Genomic DNA, 14432 nt, shown 5'->3' with positions numbered 1-14432 from the left:
AAACACACAAACCTCAAATAATAGACTTGTACTCACCATTTAACCTTGTCCTTTAACTTGGGAGGTTGGAAGCTGCTTTTGGACATTAGGAATAAGGCCCTATATACAGATACCATAACAAGCACATTAGACCAAAAACAAATACATATAACCACAAAGCAAATGTGCCCTATTAACCTTATATTTGAAGTTTTAATTCCTAATTTTTACTGTCAAATCTTTTTCACATTAATCTACACCCAGTACACCATAATAAAGTGCAAACTTTTTTTTTAATGGAAAAACTGAAATATCACATATACATAAATATTCAGACCCTTAAACTAAGTACTTATTTGAAGCACCATGGCAGCAATTTCAGCCTCGAGTCTTTTTAGGTATGTCGAAAAAGGATTTGCGCACACCTGGACTGGGGATTTCTTTGCAAATCCTCTCAAAATCAGTCAGGCTGGATGGGAACTGTCTGTGGACAGTCATTTTCAGGTTTTTCCAGAGATGTTCAACAGGGTTCAGGCTGGGCCACTCCGGTGTTATCTTTGCTGCGTGTTTAGGGTTGTTTTCATGTTAAAAGGTGAACGTTCAGCCCAGTCTGAGGTCCCAAGTGTTGTTGAACAGGTTTTTATTGAGGATATCTCTGGTCAGGGTTAAGAGAAAGAGGAATTGGGCAAAGTACAGTATCCCAGTCCATGCTGCTGAATAACAGTCACACAGCATGATACCGCCAACACCATGCTTCACTGTTTGGAATTCTAGAGTTCTTGGGCAGGTGACGAGCAGTGCCTGGTTGATCTCAATTCTAAATGTTATGTCTGAAGGGAAACAGTTCAATCTTGGTTTCATTGGACCAGAGAATCTTGTTCCTCACAGTCAGAGTACTTCTTAAAAGTGTCCTGGTCATGCCAAAGTTCTACCATTTGAGAATTATGGAGGCCACTGTGCTATTGAGAATCTTCAGTGGAGTTTGCAAACATTTCTAGAATTCTGTTTACATCGTAATTATGGAGTACTGAGTGCAGATTGATAAGGAAAACAAAAGTCTGCATGTATAATACACACACACACACACACACACACACACACACACACACATGCGTACATACGCACACACTGATTGTAGAGGAATGCTATGATGCAAGAATGCTTTCAAAAAATGATTTTAATTGTTTATTTTTTTATCAATTAAAAAAAACGCTAAGTGAGCAAACAAAAGAAAAATCTAATTCAAATCAATATTTGGTGTGACTACCCTTTGGTCTCAAACATGTATACTTTGTACACTTGCACAAAGTCAGGGATTTTGTAGGATCAGTGTCGGGTTTATATTTAACCAGTTATACCAATGACCAGTTATGACATTTATGATAATTAGCATATGTAGGTTGAGACGATCATTAACTGAAACAGAAACAGCTGTGTTAGAGGATTAAACCTGGGTGAGGGAAAGCCAAATTCTGCTTCAAATATGAGGTGGTGAAAGACAGTTTCCTGTCACAGGTCTCTCCCAGGCAAAGATTTTACACCAGATTGTTTTTTTAAGATGTACTGTTCAAGCTATTTCAAAAAAGGACAAAGAAACTGGCAACGTTGAGGACCGTATACTCTGTAGGACTGTAGGATCAGCCAAGGAAACTTAATGCAGCAACTGGGAAAAAAAATAATCACATTCTGCTCACTTCCCTTCGGCACTGAAAGATGTCCATCTATGTCAACAGGTATACCCATCTACTGTCCAGAGAAGTCTGACTAGAAGGGCTCTTTATGGCAGAATTGTGGCCAAAAAGCCAAACCTCTGACATGGAAACAAGGCTAAGAGTCTCACCTATGCATGAAAACATAGGAAATGGGGTGCAGAGAAGTCACATCAGGTGCTCAGGACTGAGCAGTCAAAATTGTAGCAGTAGGCAGGTGTTTGCTGAAGGGCTAGAAAGCAGTATAACAAACGTAACAAATAACAAATGTCTGCAGGCAACAGTGAAACATAGTGAAGCATGCATTACTGCAAATGGAGTTGAAGATTTGGTCAGGATTAATGTCCTCAATGCAGAAAAAAGGCAGATACTAATCCATCATGCAATACCATCAGGGAGGCATCTGATTGGCCACAGATGTATTCTGTAGCAAGACAATGACCCCATACAGCCAGTGTCATTAAGAACCATGGTTTGGCACCATAGAGCCCTGATCGCAACATCATCAAGTTAGTCAGGGATTACCGGAAGAGACAGAAGGATTCGAGGCAGCCTACATCCACAGACCACTGATTAGTTCATCAAGATTTTTGAAACAGCCTTGTAATGGTTACAAGTTATGGTGTTTTGCAGGCAAAGGGCGTTCACAACAAATATTGATTTTGATTTCTCATCTGTTCACTTAGTTTCCATTTTGTTAATTGATAAATATAAACTCAACACAATTACATTTTAGTCATTTCTTGTATCAGTTCACTTTTAACAGACAATAAATGGCTGTTTCTTAAGCAAGTCATAATCTGAATTAGCATTTAAATTTGCAGTCATAATGTGAGCACCTGCATCATGAGTTATCTTACAGTATGAGGAAGCTAGGAAAAGGTTTGTTCCCCATGTTTTATTTCAGCTAGTTTGGTAGCAGATTTCTAGTTGTAATGGTTGCAATAGTGTGTGAGCATGATGTGTACCTCATTGGGTGCAGGTCAAACATAGGGGGCTGCAATTCCGCAAGTTCAATGGATGTAATTCCCACAGCCCAAATATCACACAGCTGATTATAACCACCATTCTTCTCTACAGCTGCCACTTCTGGGGCCATCCTGTTCACACACAAAGAAAATTACTCACATTGCTTTCTCATTTTACATTCGCACACTGCTCTCTCTCTCCCCAGCCCCTCAACATTTCCAGTCAGAAAGCAACAACTCTCTCATTTATGACTGTTGTTCATTATTTACACAGTGCAGATAAAATCTTGAATTTTAGTCTCACCAGTAGGGGGTGCCAATAAAGGATTTCCTTTTGGCAATGGTAGCTGTTATTTTGGCTGCCACTCCAAAGTCCGCTGAAAAAGATTAGGATACATTTAGGTCATAAGTTATACAATGTATGTTCAAATGATAGCTAAACAAAATAAAGCTAAAAGAAAACAAATGCATCCTAACAAACTTTTCCTAATCTTGTAAAAATTTCGTATAGAAAGAGAAAAAAAAAAGAAGAAAAAAAACCTCACCTAGTTTGACATCTCCACTGTCAGTAAACAAAATATTCGCCCCCTGGTTACAGAACGAGAGAAAAACAGAACACAAAATGTATTCTAATTAGAAGGAGTCTGCATTGCTCTTGAAAAGTGGCTTTAAATTGGAGCACACCTCTTTTGATACTGTATGTATTTAGAAGTGCATTTGATTATAGTCTTCTTACCATAAAAAGGAAGTAGGAAGACATTACAGAGATAGAGTTGCAAAACAATAAGTAATGAGCAATGGAACACAATGAGCAATGGAAGTAGAGGTACCTTGATATCTCTGTGCATTTTTCCTTTGGAGTGTAGATAACTCAAACCCTGAAGGAGGCAGAAATATGAATAAAAGAAACATCATGTCAGATCAAGTAATAAAAGCACACATTTACTCTCATCAAGAACTCTAGATTGGATCAATTTGCAAACTAAAAATGTACCCAGTCACAGACACCCTTGCCTCCATCCCTAAAAAATTGTATACTGCATATAATCTTTTTAATCTAAGGTTTCAATGCTAAACTAAGAGGAAAGCATGCATGAAACCAAACACCTAGAATTCTCACTGTTTGATAGCCACACAGAGGGCACAACCAATTTTGCTGTGTTGGACTTTTTAAATTTCTTAACAATAGTCTTAAATAACCTCTTTATTTTTTTTTTTTTTTAAATGTAGGAATTTATTTTACATTTGACTGATGCAGATTTTATAAATTGACAGAATAATAAAAATAATAAATTACTGACAACTGAAAAATGTTTGTTCTAATTTTCCTTTTTTCTTCTTCTTCGCACATTTGAATGTTTTACTTCATAGAAAAATAGTTTAGTATTTCAATTTACCTGTTCCGATCATAATTTTTTAAATATTTGTTTTATTTGAAAATTTTCTTTAATCTCTCATTTGTTTTTATTTATTCATTGTTTTATTTTTTAGTTGGGTATTTTGTATATTTCTGGATGCAAGACCTTACCTGCAACGTCTCTCTGACCACGTAAGCAATCTGAAGTTCAGATAGAGGGCCTGTAACTGTACGCATAAAAATACCACATCAGATAAGCATACACTGTTCAAGACATTTGATTATAAATGCTTACAAATGCTAGTGGTAATTTGTGGAAGATAAATATATATATTAAGGATAGTCATGATTTCAAATTTGGTTATGGATTACATAACCATAGACACACAAAACAGGTCAAGAACTTCAGTTTATCTTCACCTCAAACACCAGAATGTTAAACAACTGATTCCTGTGATTGTGGAATGGATGAAGATACCAGATGAGCTGGTTTGAATATTTCAGACTGCTGATCTCCTGATATTTTCACACAAAACAGTCTCTAGAATTTACACAGAATGGTGTGGAATGCAAAAAACATTGAGGGACTGACAGTTCTGTGTTTGTTGGGGGAAAAATTGCCTTGTTTTATAGAGAGGTCAGATGAAAATGGCCATTTACTTTGAGCTGACTGGTAGGATAGCAACTCATAGTTATACAAGTTAGTCGTAATAGCAACAAAAAACAGTACCATGGTAGATGTCCTGTAGTGAGCCTCCTCCACAATACTCCATACAAATCCACAGCTTCTCCCGGCTGCAACATAGGAAGAGAAAATTTAATTTAAGCCTTTCAGATTCCAGGTTTTATATATTACCGACATACATGTTTTTACTCCATTTGCTCACTGACTTATCTGTAGATAAGGGCTGATCTTTAACAAAAACCATACAGACCAGAAGTTGCTTTGAAAATTACAAAAAGGCAACAAGCCACTTCCTGTAAACAGAGTTACAAGACAAGACATCACCCACAAAAACCATATGTGTTTTGGCCATACCAGAGGTAGCTGCCAAAGTAGGCCACTATATTCTGATGAGTACATTCTTTCACCATGAAGATTTCCTGCTGAATGATTGAAAAATCATCTCCTATAAAACACAAAAATAACAGAGAATGAACAGACAGATGAAATATGTTCTTGTTCTAAAAGTAAGTCAACAAGACCATAAATAATGATGCTGTTAAACTTGGCATTGGAAAACAGACCAAACTTAAGCTAACAGTTTCAAATAAATCATGTAGATCCATAAATAAGCTAAGTTTGTTAAAGCAAATACAGAGCTTTACAAATATATTCTGAATATTGGATATACAGGAGCCTGTGCTAGGCTTCTGATGTGTCCCCTCTGTATAGAACACATTATGAGAACCTTATGAAAAAATTAACAAATTTGCCTGACAGCTAGTGACTGTTTTACAAACACAATTACACATGATATCATCCACTGTTTGTCAGAGCCTAGTAGTACTCAGCATAAAGAGTCAAACGTTGGAGCAGAGTTGTTTTAAGAAAAGCGCAGGCTTCCCTTTATGTGTCTACCTGTTCCGCTTTAGTGTCTAAAATTCAGACTGGCATAAAAATGCCCAGATGGCATAGTAGCATAAACACCTAAACAGCACCAGGTATAGTGCTACTAATTTGGTATTATGAGTAAAAAGGTGGTTTGTGCTGTGCAACAAAAATGCAGCCAGACTATCTTATCTAAAGGTATGCTTCTCTCTGTGTCTCTGAAAAATGCAAAACTAAATTTTGATCTCTAGCCTGACAGCCTCTACCACTTCCTTTAAACACGCTTAGAATCTTTTCAGTACAAGGAAACTTTAGAATGTGCAAAATGTGAGGGCTTTGTGGCGCACGTGTGAATACGCTCAGGATGATTGACACAGTCATGCTCCGTTTTAGAAATATAGTCTACTTTGGCCTTCTGGAAGAGACAGACTATATTGTAGATGTGCCATGGTACTCTGGTAAACTGCTACTGCTAATATGAACACTATACAAATGTGCTTGCTTTTCGTTGTTTTTTTAATTGATTAATTGAATATTTTTATCCTTAAAAAAAAAAGAGCAAGCAATGTGTCAGTGCAATTCAGTAATTGACTCCAAAATTTGAGCACATCCATATATGCTTGAAGTGACTAGAAACAACATGAGAATTGAAGATGTTACATTCTGACACAAAAGAGACATTCTTCTAAACTTAAATCTACAAAGAATAAAATCTTCAGATTGCACATTTACAATTACACAGATTGTGTAATTAAGGTCCTGAAAATGAAAAACATGACCGGCAAAATTTGCATTCATGTTACTTTTGCTATTGGTTCTGAAGAAGCAAATGCAAGTTAAATGAAGTGAGTGGGTTAATGTCCTGGCTAAAAAATAGTAAGTTTGGGGATCTGGAAGTAAAAGGGAGAAGCAGTCATCAACGACCTTAATGAAGGAATTTAAAAATATTTCAACAAACCAAATGATAGTGACAAATAATTACAACCAAAAGCTACTGATTTTCAGGTTGCACTGGTCTACACTGAAAATCAGTTTGCACTGGAATACTAAGACTCAAAATAGTGAAGCAATAAAACGTAGCTTAAATGTTCCTTTTCAAAAGACACCTGATTCAAATCAACAGTTCATTACCAGGTTTAGCATTTGTACTAGATCAGAAAATTCTCTATGCTATGCACGACTCCAGCTGTCAGCCCTGATCCAAGTAATTAGCCATGTGAATGGAAAAATCTTTAAAATGCCAGAGCTGGAGAAAGCATGATTTCTCCAATCTTGTTATTGGTCTTGAGAATGACTAGACAGCCAAGGAAAAAGCCTCTCCAATGAACAGAGACAGATCTTCAATCTTTTATGTCAAAGTGACAAAAGGCAAAGTCTTTATTTTGTTGATCATATCTGGACTCTAAAATTCAAACCGTGTCTACTTTTATGCTGAAATCTTAATAAAGTTAAATGTAACGGCTGCCAAGTGGTGACTGATCCTGAGCATGTTATTTTCTTTGCAATTCAGTCAGCGTTCCGAGAATAGAAGTTTAGCTCATTATTAGTATTGCAGTAGAGGTAAACTCAAAAGCTAACAGAGATAATGTATACAGAGATAGATGTTGGGTCACCATATCTAGTTACCATTTTTAGAGCAAAGCATGACATTCATATGCTCTGCAAAGCATTCTTAACTCTATAGAATGCAGCTCAAACATGGAAAATTAAACGATGGAAAATACCAGTAAGTCATAAGTTTCCAAGGCTGTAAGGTGGAGGACACTTGCCTTGGACTGGAAGTCAGGTTAAAATATTGGCCTAATGACTATTTCAGGTGAACAATGTTTGAGGTATACAGTAAACTATTGTGTTACCTACAGAAAAGCAGATACAACAGTTTTGGCTGAAAAGGTCTGATGTGCTGTAACTCACCCGGTTCCAGTTTAATCATCTTTACAGCTGCTAGCTCCCCGGTAGAGATTTTACGAGCCTGAAAAACGGAAAGATAAATGTCAAAATGAACAGAACAGCTTAGTTTCAGAGAACATAAAAATATGCACTATGGCTGTTGGTGATTGTGATGACCAAGGTGCTAAATTTTGCTACTGTTTGTAAGAGGATAGGAAAAGACAAATAAATGAGGTGAGCAGACAGAGACAATAAAAATGCAGTTCAAGTACAAGATGTTTTCATGAAGAAGGAGGTCAGCCTCACATCCATGCATGTTTATATAATTTTCATTGTTGTGTACTTGGGAAAGTCAAGGGAAATTTATAGCTTCCTAGACAGTCCTGGTTGTTAACTTGTGATCTAACTAATATCTACATAGATACATTGACATCTCTTTCTCTCACACATACATACACCCACACACAGACAAATTGTCTTAACCACATCATTAATTGCAATCAAACCGTCATGGACAGAAGTATAAAACAAACCAGGAAGAAGTTCAACAGCAACAGTTCACTCATTAGTCAGAATCACTGTCCATCATAAGAACCTCTCCCAAATCGTTCCTTCACTTTCAAAGTTTCAAACTATGCATCGTAATAAAAAGGTACCAAACCAGGTATATTCAAATAATGCTCAGAATACCATAAACCACAAATCAAATCCTAATTGTTCAGTAAAAAATAACTCATTGCTGTTTACACATACATGTGCAGCTTTTTAAAAAAAGGTCGACCATACATTTATGGCATTTAGCAGACATTTGCTTATCCAGAGCGACTGACATTATCTCATTTTATACAACAGAGCAATTAGAGCTAAGGAGCCTTGCACAGGAACCCAAGTGGCAACTTATTGGACCTGAGATTCAAACTCTAATCAGTAGTCCAAAACTTTAAGCGCTAAGCTACCACATGGAACACACATGTGGAGTGCAAAGCTACTGAAAATCACATGGTAATTCATAGGAGCACACGGAAGACAGAGATGCAAGAGGAATGAGTGATCTCAAGGCTGGCTAGGTTTCAGAAGTTCCTGTAATTGATCTCAGAGAAATGCCTCGACATAAAAGGGCAATTGACCGTGTGTGAAACTCAGCCGGGCTCAAGCCACATGTTTTACATACTCAGGCCAGGACTGATAGCAGACAAACAGAGACATACAAATCAAAATCCCAGTATATACACATAACTAGAAACTACTGTGGCCTGGTTGAACATTTACAGGCACTCAGAAATAACAGATAATGAACTAGGCATAAGCTGTTCACTGGCTGCATGTTCTTAAATTTATATGACCAATTCTGGGGAAAAATACAAGAATCTAAATTTTTATCTCTATAATCCACACCTGCTGTATGCTACCAACTGCCAACCTACTGTTATGATTGGTCATTTCAGGCAATATTACTGTTTCATTTTTTCTGATGTATACTTAAACTACTTCACAAAGATGTTAAAAATCCGAATGCCACTCTGTAGAAATGAATTTTCTCAGCCAATCTGTGCTGAACGGTGTGGAAAATGCCATGCACCGAGCAGACCTCACCAGACTGAAATTTTACCAAGTCAGTTTTGTGTAATCTTAAAATCCTGCCTTGGGAAACTGGCAGTCTGTTACAATGTGCTGAACAATGAGCTATGCAGTGGTAGCAATACAGTTGGGCCTTTTAATAACAATAATTAAATTAAATAATAAAAAAAGTTAGGAAAAGACTTCTTTTGAGAATTGATCTTGTTTTGGGAGAGAGAGAAAAAACAAACATATATAACAGAAATTAAAGGTGAAAGCGACAAATGGGGCAGAGAGTGATGCCAATTGAATGTGTTTGTTTATCTAAAAGTAAATAACTGATAGGACAGAAAGGAGGTGGTATATGTGATTTGTGCTGGTGAGTGCACAAACAGCAAACTGCTCCACACAGCAACGCAAAAAATGGTGTAGGAGGTCTCCAAGAACATTCACACAGTCACAGTGGAATAAGAAGTGAAAACACTGCATATTTCTAGCTTTAAACACAACTTAAAGAAAGGAAGGGACGGTTTTGGATTGCAATGAAGCATACTCAAATCTTTTGATCCCATTTGCAGCTTACCTTTCCTAGTTCAAATACTGAGACAAGCATCTCAATTTGTACAGGCATGAGATATTCTCTCACATTTTTTGCAGCATTTAAATATTTACATGGTGCACTAAAAAAGTTTGCCCGATACGGATTATGCTAAATTAACCATCACACTGACAGCTCACTCCATATTATTGGCATGTCGCAAAGACTGTACTGGCTACCAGCTGTTCAATCACAACATGGACAGAAAAAATATATAAATACATTTGATAACTTTAATCTTTTTGTATTTCATTGTCTTAATGATAATAACCGGTCCTAAGTATACGGTAACATACATTAAATGTGTACTGTCTCTCAAACCAAAGCATTTTTGTTGTTTTAACACAGATACTGAGGAGTATGTGTACACAACAAAATGTGTGCTGCATTCAATAGTGATTCTAAAAGCAAAGCAAGGCTTTACTGCAAAATACAAAGAGTCTAAAGATCACAACAGTCACAGTGGAAACAAAAGAATCACTTGTCCATTGTACAAACAATTGGAGGTAATCCTTGGGGATAAACAAAGTTGATAAACCCAAGGATGGACTGGAAATGGTTGACTGCAGGATGTAGGTCTATTCTAACATGCATCATCACTAGCTAGTATGGCAAATATTCATTAAAGACTACAAGCTACAGTGTACATTTAATAAGCCACAATTATAACACTCCATCACTTATTCTTTACTTATTTAGTATATTATCACTGGAACAAGAATTATTTGATACAGATCATGTTACAGTTCACAGAAGTGCAGATAGGCTTTTCACTCATGTCCTTGTTAACCACAATAACCATTAGACTACATGAGAAACTGCACTCCTATATAAAAATAAAATGTAATAGTATTATATATTCACAACACAAAACACCGATGTTTTAAACTGGTAGCAGATTACAGTTACTTTCAAACATTTAATGGAGAGATTTGGATGGATTCATCTCTCCAATCTTTTTTAGCTTTTAGAGTCTCTTTTATATACACCACCTGCAATATTTTTAATTCACAACGCGCACTCTTTCATTTATCACTAGAGCTTGGCGGCTTTGTGCTGATGGGTCAAATACATTTTTTTCATTTGCCCAAAAGTAGGCAAATAATTAGTTACAAGAATCAATAATAAGTTAAGAAATAATGATGTATTTTGCAGCTTTTGCAGCAGATAGTAGCACAGCTACAGCAGATAGTAGCACAGCTGTTTCTCATATGTCCTGTCAAAATCACCCTTCCCCACAACTAACTTACTAGTGTTGCTTATACATAGCAGATATCCAGGTGTAAGTTGTATACCCCACCCAAGTATAATTTGCCCTGTTTAAATCACATTTCATTTATCACAAAAAACACCACATTTTCCACCAATTTGATGGTGAGTGAAAGACAATAAGCAGTGAAAGCAAATATTTAGTTATGATATCCATCATACCTCATATTATTCACACCCTGGTCTACACTTTGTCATATATATTTCCACACAAGTATATTTACAGTAAAATCTATGGAAACGTGCTTGATTAAAGCTTTGTATGAGGTGCCACATGCCTTTAAAGGGGCAGAACTGAACAGCTGTTTTAGCTAGGGGAAGGGCCATTTGCTCTAGGCTGGAAAAAGTTACCAGGAACAAAGCTAGCAAGAGAAAACAATCAGATTTAAAACATAGTTTTGCTAAGGTGCCCTTAAATTATATTTGTTATAAGACTGAATCCCTTTGCAGCATTACCAATTGTACATTTATAAATTTACATCTTTTTTGTAAAAAGTGACAATACCATAAATCTGTGTGTTTATATCAAGGATTTATTTGCAATGTAGAAATACTAAAGAAAAATTATTTATTATTAAGAATAATTAATTGTTTTATTATTCTGGCCACTGTAATCAAAATTACAAGTCATCCTTGATCCTACTGAAGTCTAAAAATCTCAGACAAGATACTAAAATCCATTTCCCTCATCTATGACAATGGGGGAAAAAACTGAGCTCGAAACATCAGCTTTGTCTCGCTGACAGGCTAACATTTGGTAGCTGCAGAAGAAACAACATTATGCATTATTTTGGGGCTAAATACTCTAATCAGTTCTGCTTGGTAGAAAGAGGCACAGACTGGAAGTGCCAACTGTTTATTTAGAGGAACCAGAATCACAAAACCCTCAGTAAGTTGTGGCTACAACAATGTAACACCATCCAGCTATATAAACAAAAACATTTCTATATAGGAGTTAAGCTGAAAGAAATAAAGATCAGAAAAGAAACTAATACACAATTTCTAAAAACAACTATACATTTCTTCTTGTTTTTTGTTACTCGCATTTTTATTTGCTCAACCTTTTAGATTATCTTACATATTATTTAATCTGTTTTAATGCACGGTCTTCTTCATATGTTTCAAAATGTATTTATTACTACTTCTTTAGTATTGTGATCATACGGCCAATCTTTTTTGCAGGTGTAAATTATAAACCGAGCCTGTTTATAGCAACAGAGGCCACAGTAGCCAAAAAAAGTGTTAGAAAACCTGTTACTGATACTTTTAGATAAATTAAACTAAACAGAATAAAAAGAATAAATACAACAAAAACCAAAAAACTTGGACTACAAGCAGCCAGTAAATAGGAGAAGCAGCACATGTACCAGAAGAAAACAATTTTTTGTCAGACTGGATAAGATTACTCATGTGATGTTATGAGATGTTTCACACTAACAAAATACTAAAGAATGCTCAGTTATTGTACTGCTACAGAGGTAGAAACTTCATGCAGTAACAATGCCGTTAGCACACAACTACATAACACACATGCAGGCTGCTCACTGCATAGTTCACAGTAGTTCTTAAAACAGCAGCAGCTAAGCCAGCAGAGAGGAAGGATGTCTACCAAACAATAACAGTAGAAAAGCATCTACCACAGACACACAAGCAAACATGCACATACATACACACACACACACTGCTATCTCTTTGCTTGAGGAAGTTGCCCACTACTTGATGAATGCAAACATTCCTACTTTCACAAGGTTTCCAGAAATGTCCAGAAAGCTTGCTAAATCCAAATCCCTAAATGTGTATCTTTAGCATGCAAGGCCCCTTGAACTATTCAAATGTGGTGTGTGTAAATATCATAAAAATTAATTAATAAACACAGCCTACAAATGACCATGTACAGTGGACCTTTACACATTTTAACATCAATCAGATATTTCAGAGAATCCCTCTTTAAGCCACAAATCGCAGTAAGCAGTTTAAGATGGCTTTGAAGCTAGGCCTAGTAAAAATAAATAAATAAAATAAAATAATAGATAAAATTTATTCCCATTTAACACCAGTTTAACTCAGTTTTAGAACACCATAGATTAGCTGCTAAGAAATAACACTTAATGTGTAAGGATTATATCTGCAACATTTACTCTTACCGAGTCTATACAGGATTCCAACTCTCAAACCCTTCAAATCTGACATGAACATTTAAAGATGCCAAAAAAAACAAGATTGTTATTATTATAATCATTTCTCCTGCATTGTTTACTTCATTCAGTGAAGTGACTAATCTTTAGACACAGTAGTTAAAACATACGAATACAATTCCAGTATCTGCTTCAAAATTTCATTGGGAAAAAGTGACTGCACATACAAGAAAAACTAGTATGTGTGGTTCTCTTCTTTAAGCTCTAAAATGTGCAAAAGTAGACATCATAATATCATGACAACATAATTACAGTAACTAAACAAAACAGGACGTTTTACAGCATGCACATCATTTTTTTTTACATTTTTACTTTATGGACACCCTAGTTCCAAAGCCATTATCAGTCATTCCCCCAGCTAAACTTCACACAATCAATACCATAGAACCACAGAACACAGAACTTTTCAGAAAGTAGGCTAGTCTCTGACTGGCATGCTAATTCAGTAGAAAGCAAGGGACAATCCCTGGAGCAATGTCGTCCTCAAACACTACACAGCAATGTAGTTCTCACTACAAACTGAGAACACAAACGATACAAGTCTACACTGTCAGTCAAAAAAGCAGGGAATTCCAAGAGCAAATGTTTTGTTTATTCAAGCATTAACTCGTACAACAGAGGAAAGGTGAGCTCGGATTGGATTGGAAAGTACTTCCTGGAAGGTGCAGTTCTGCTGTTTAGAGGATTAGTGTCCGCAAACTGGCACACAGACAAAAATATGAAACAATGACAGGTCACAACAGTCACCACACACTCAAATTATTCATTAAAATTGGGTAAATTCATTAAACAAACAAACAAGTCTTATTGGTTCTCAGTCGTAATCATTGTTTTTTCTTCACTGATGTTTCTATCAAAACAACTGCATCATTATACTCTTATTAACTTTTGATGTACACCACACCTTTACAGAGTGGGAGTGTTTCTCAAATAAAGCCTTTCAGTTAGGCTTAAAGTCTGGACAAAAGTCATTCAGCTTGTTTTTCTTTTACTAAGATTTCAAATCAAAAGCAATGTAAAATATATATATATATATATAATAAAGGGGAAGTAAATATATTAAAGAAATTATCAGACCACTAACAGACACCTTTGTGATTTAGTTATGGAGCTCAGGACTCATACTTTTATGCAGACCAAAATAAACGCTGAGCTGAGACCATTTGCCTGAGGTGCTCTTGATCTGCTTCCAGGTAACTCTAGCAAGGGAAAGTGATGCAACTCAAAATTGTGCAGACTACCTTATTTACTGTGTATTTGTGGGTGACATTTCTTTTATATATATATATATATATGCAAGTTGTTAAACTTGGCCATGAGACAAAGTTTTTTTTATTTGTAAAAAATAAAATAAAATA

At 36.0% G+C, this 14432-nt stretch overlaps 1 protein-coding gene across 8 annotated transcripts in view; it reads right to left on the bottom strand.

The window, feature by feature from the left end:
- map4k5 (mitogen-activated protein kinase kinase kinase kinase 5) overlaps positions 1-14432 on the bottom strand; it is a 34902-nt gene that overhangs the window by 18756 nt on the left and 1714 nt on the right. For all 8 annotated transcript variants that reach the window (XM_047812511.1, XM_047812509.1, XM_047812512.1 and 5 more), the window contains exons 3-11: positions 7480-7537; positions 5053-5143; positions 4744-4808; positions 4185-4240; positions 3487-3534; positions 3202-3244; positions 2961-3033; positions 2657-2788; positions 37-99 (exon numbers count right to left, since the gene is read on the bottom strand). In XM_047812511.1, the coding sequence (XP_047668467.1) occupies positions 37-99; positions 2657-2788; positions 2961-3033; positions 3202-3244; positions 3487-3534; positions 4185-4240; positions 4744-4808; positions 5053-5143; positions 7480-7537 (629 nt within the window). The remainder of the gene's footprint in view (positions 1-36; positions 100-2656; positions 2789-2960; positions 3034-3201; positions 3245-3486; positions 3535-4184; positions 4241-4743; positions 4809-5052; positions 5144-7479; positions 7538-14432) is intronic.

The sequence above is a fragment of the Tachysurus fulvidraco genome, chromosome 4 (genome assembly GCF_022655615.1).
Source record: "Tachysurus fulvidraco isolate hzauxx_2018 chromosome 4, HZAU_PFXX_2.0, whole genome shotgun sequence".
Classification (NCBI taxonomy): Eukaryota; Metazoa; Chordata; class Actinopteri; order Siluriformes; family Bagridae; genus Tachysurus; species Tachysurus fulvidraco.
Note: the sequence above shows the minus strand (reverse complement) of the source record. Positions and strands in the feature narration are given on the sequence as shown.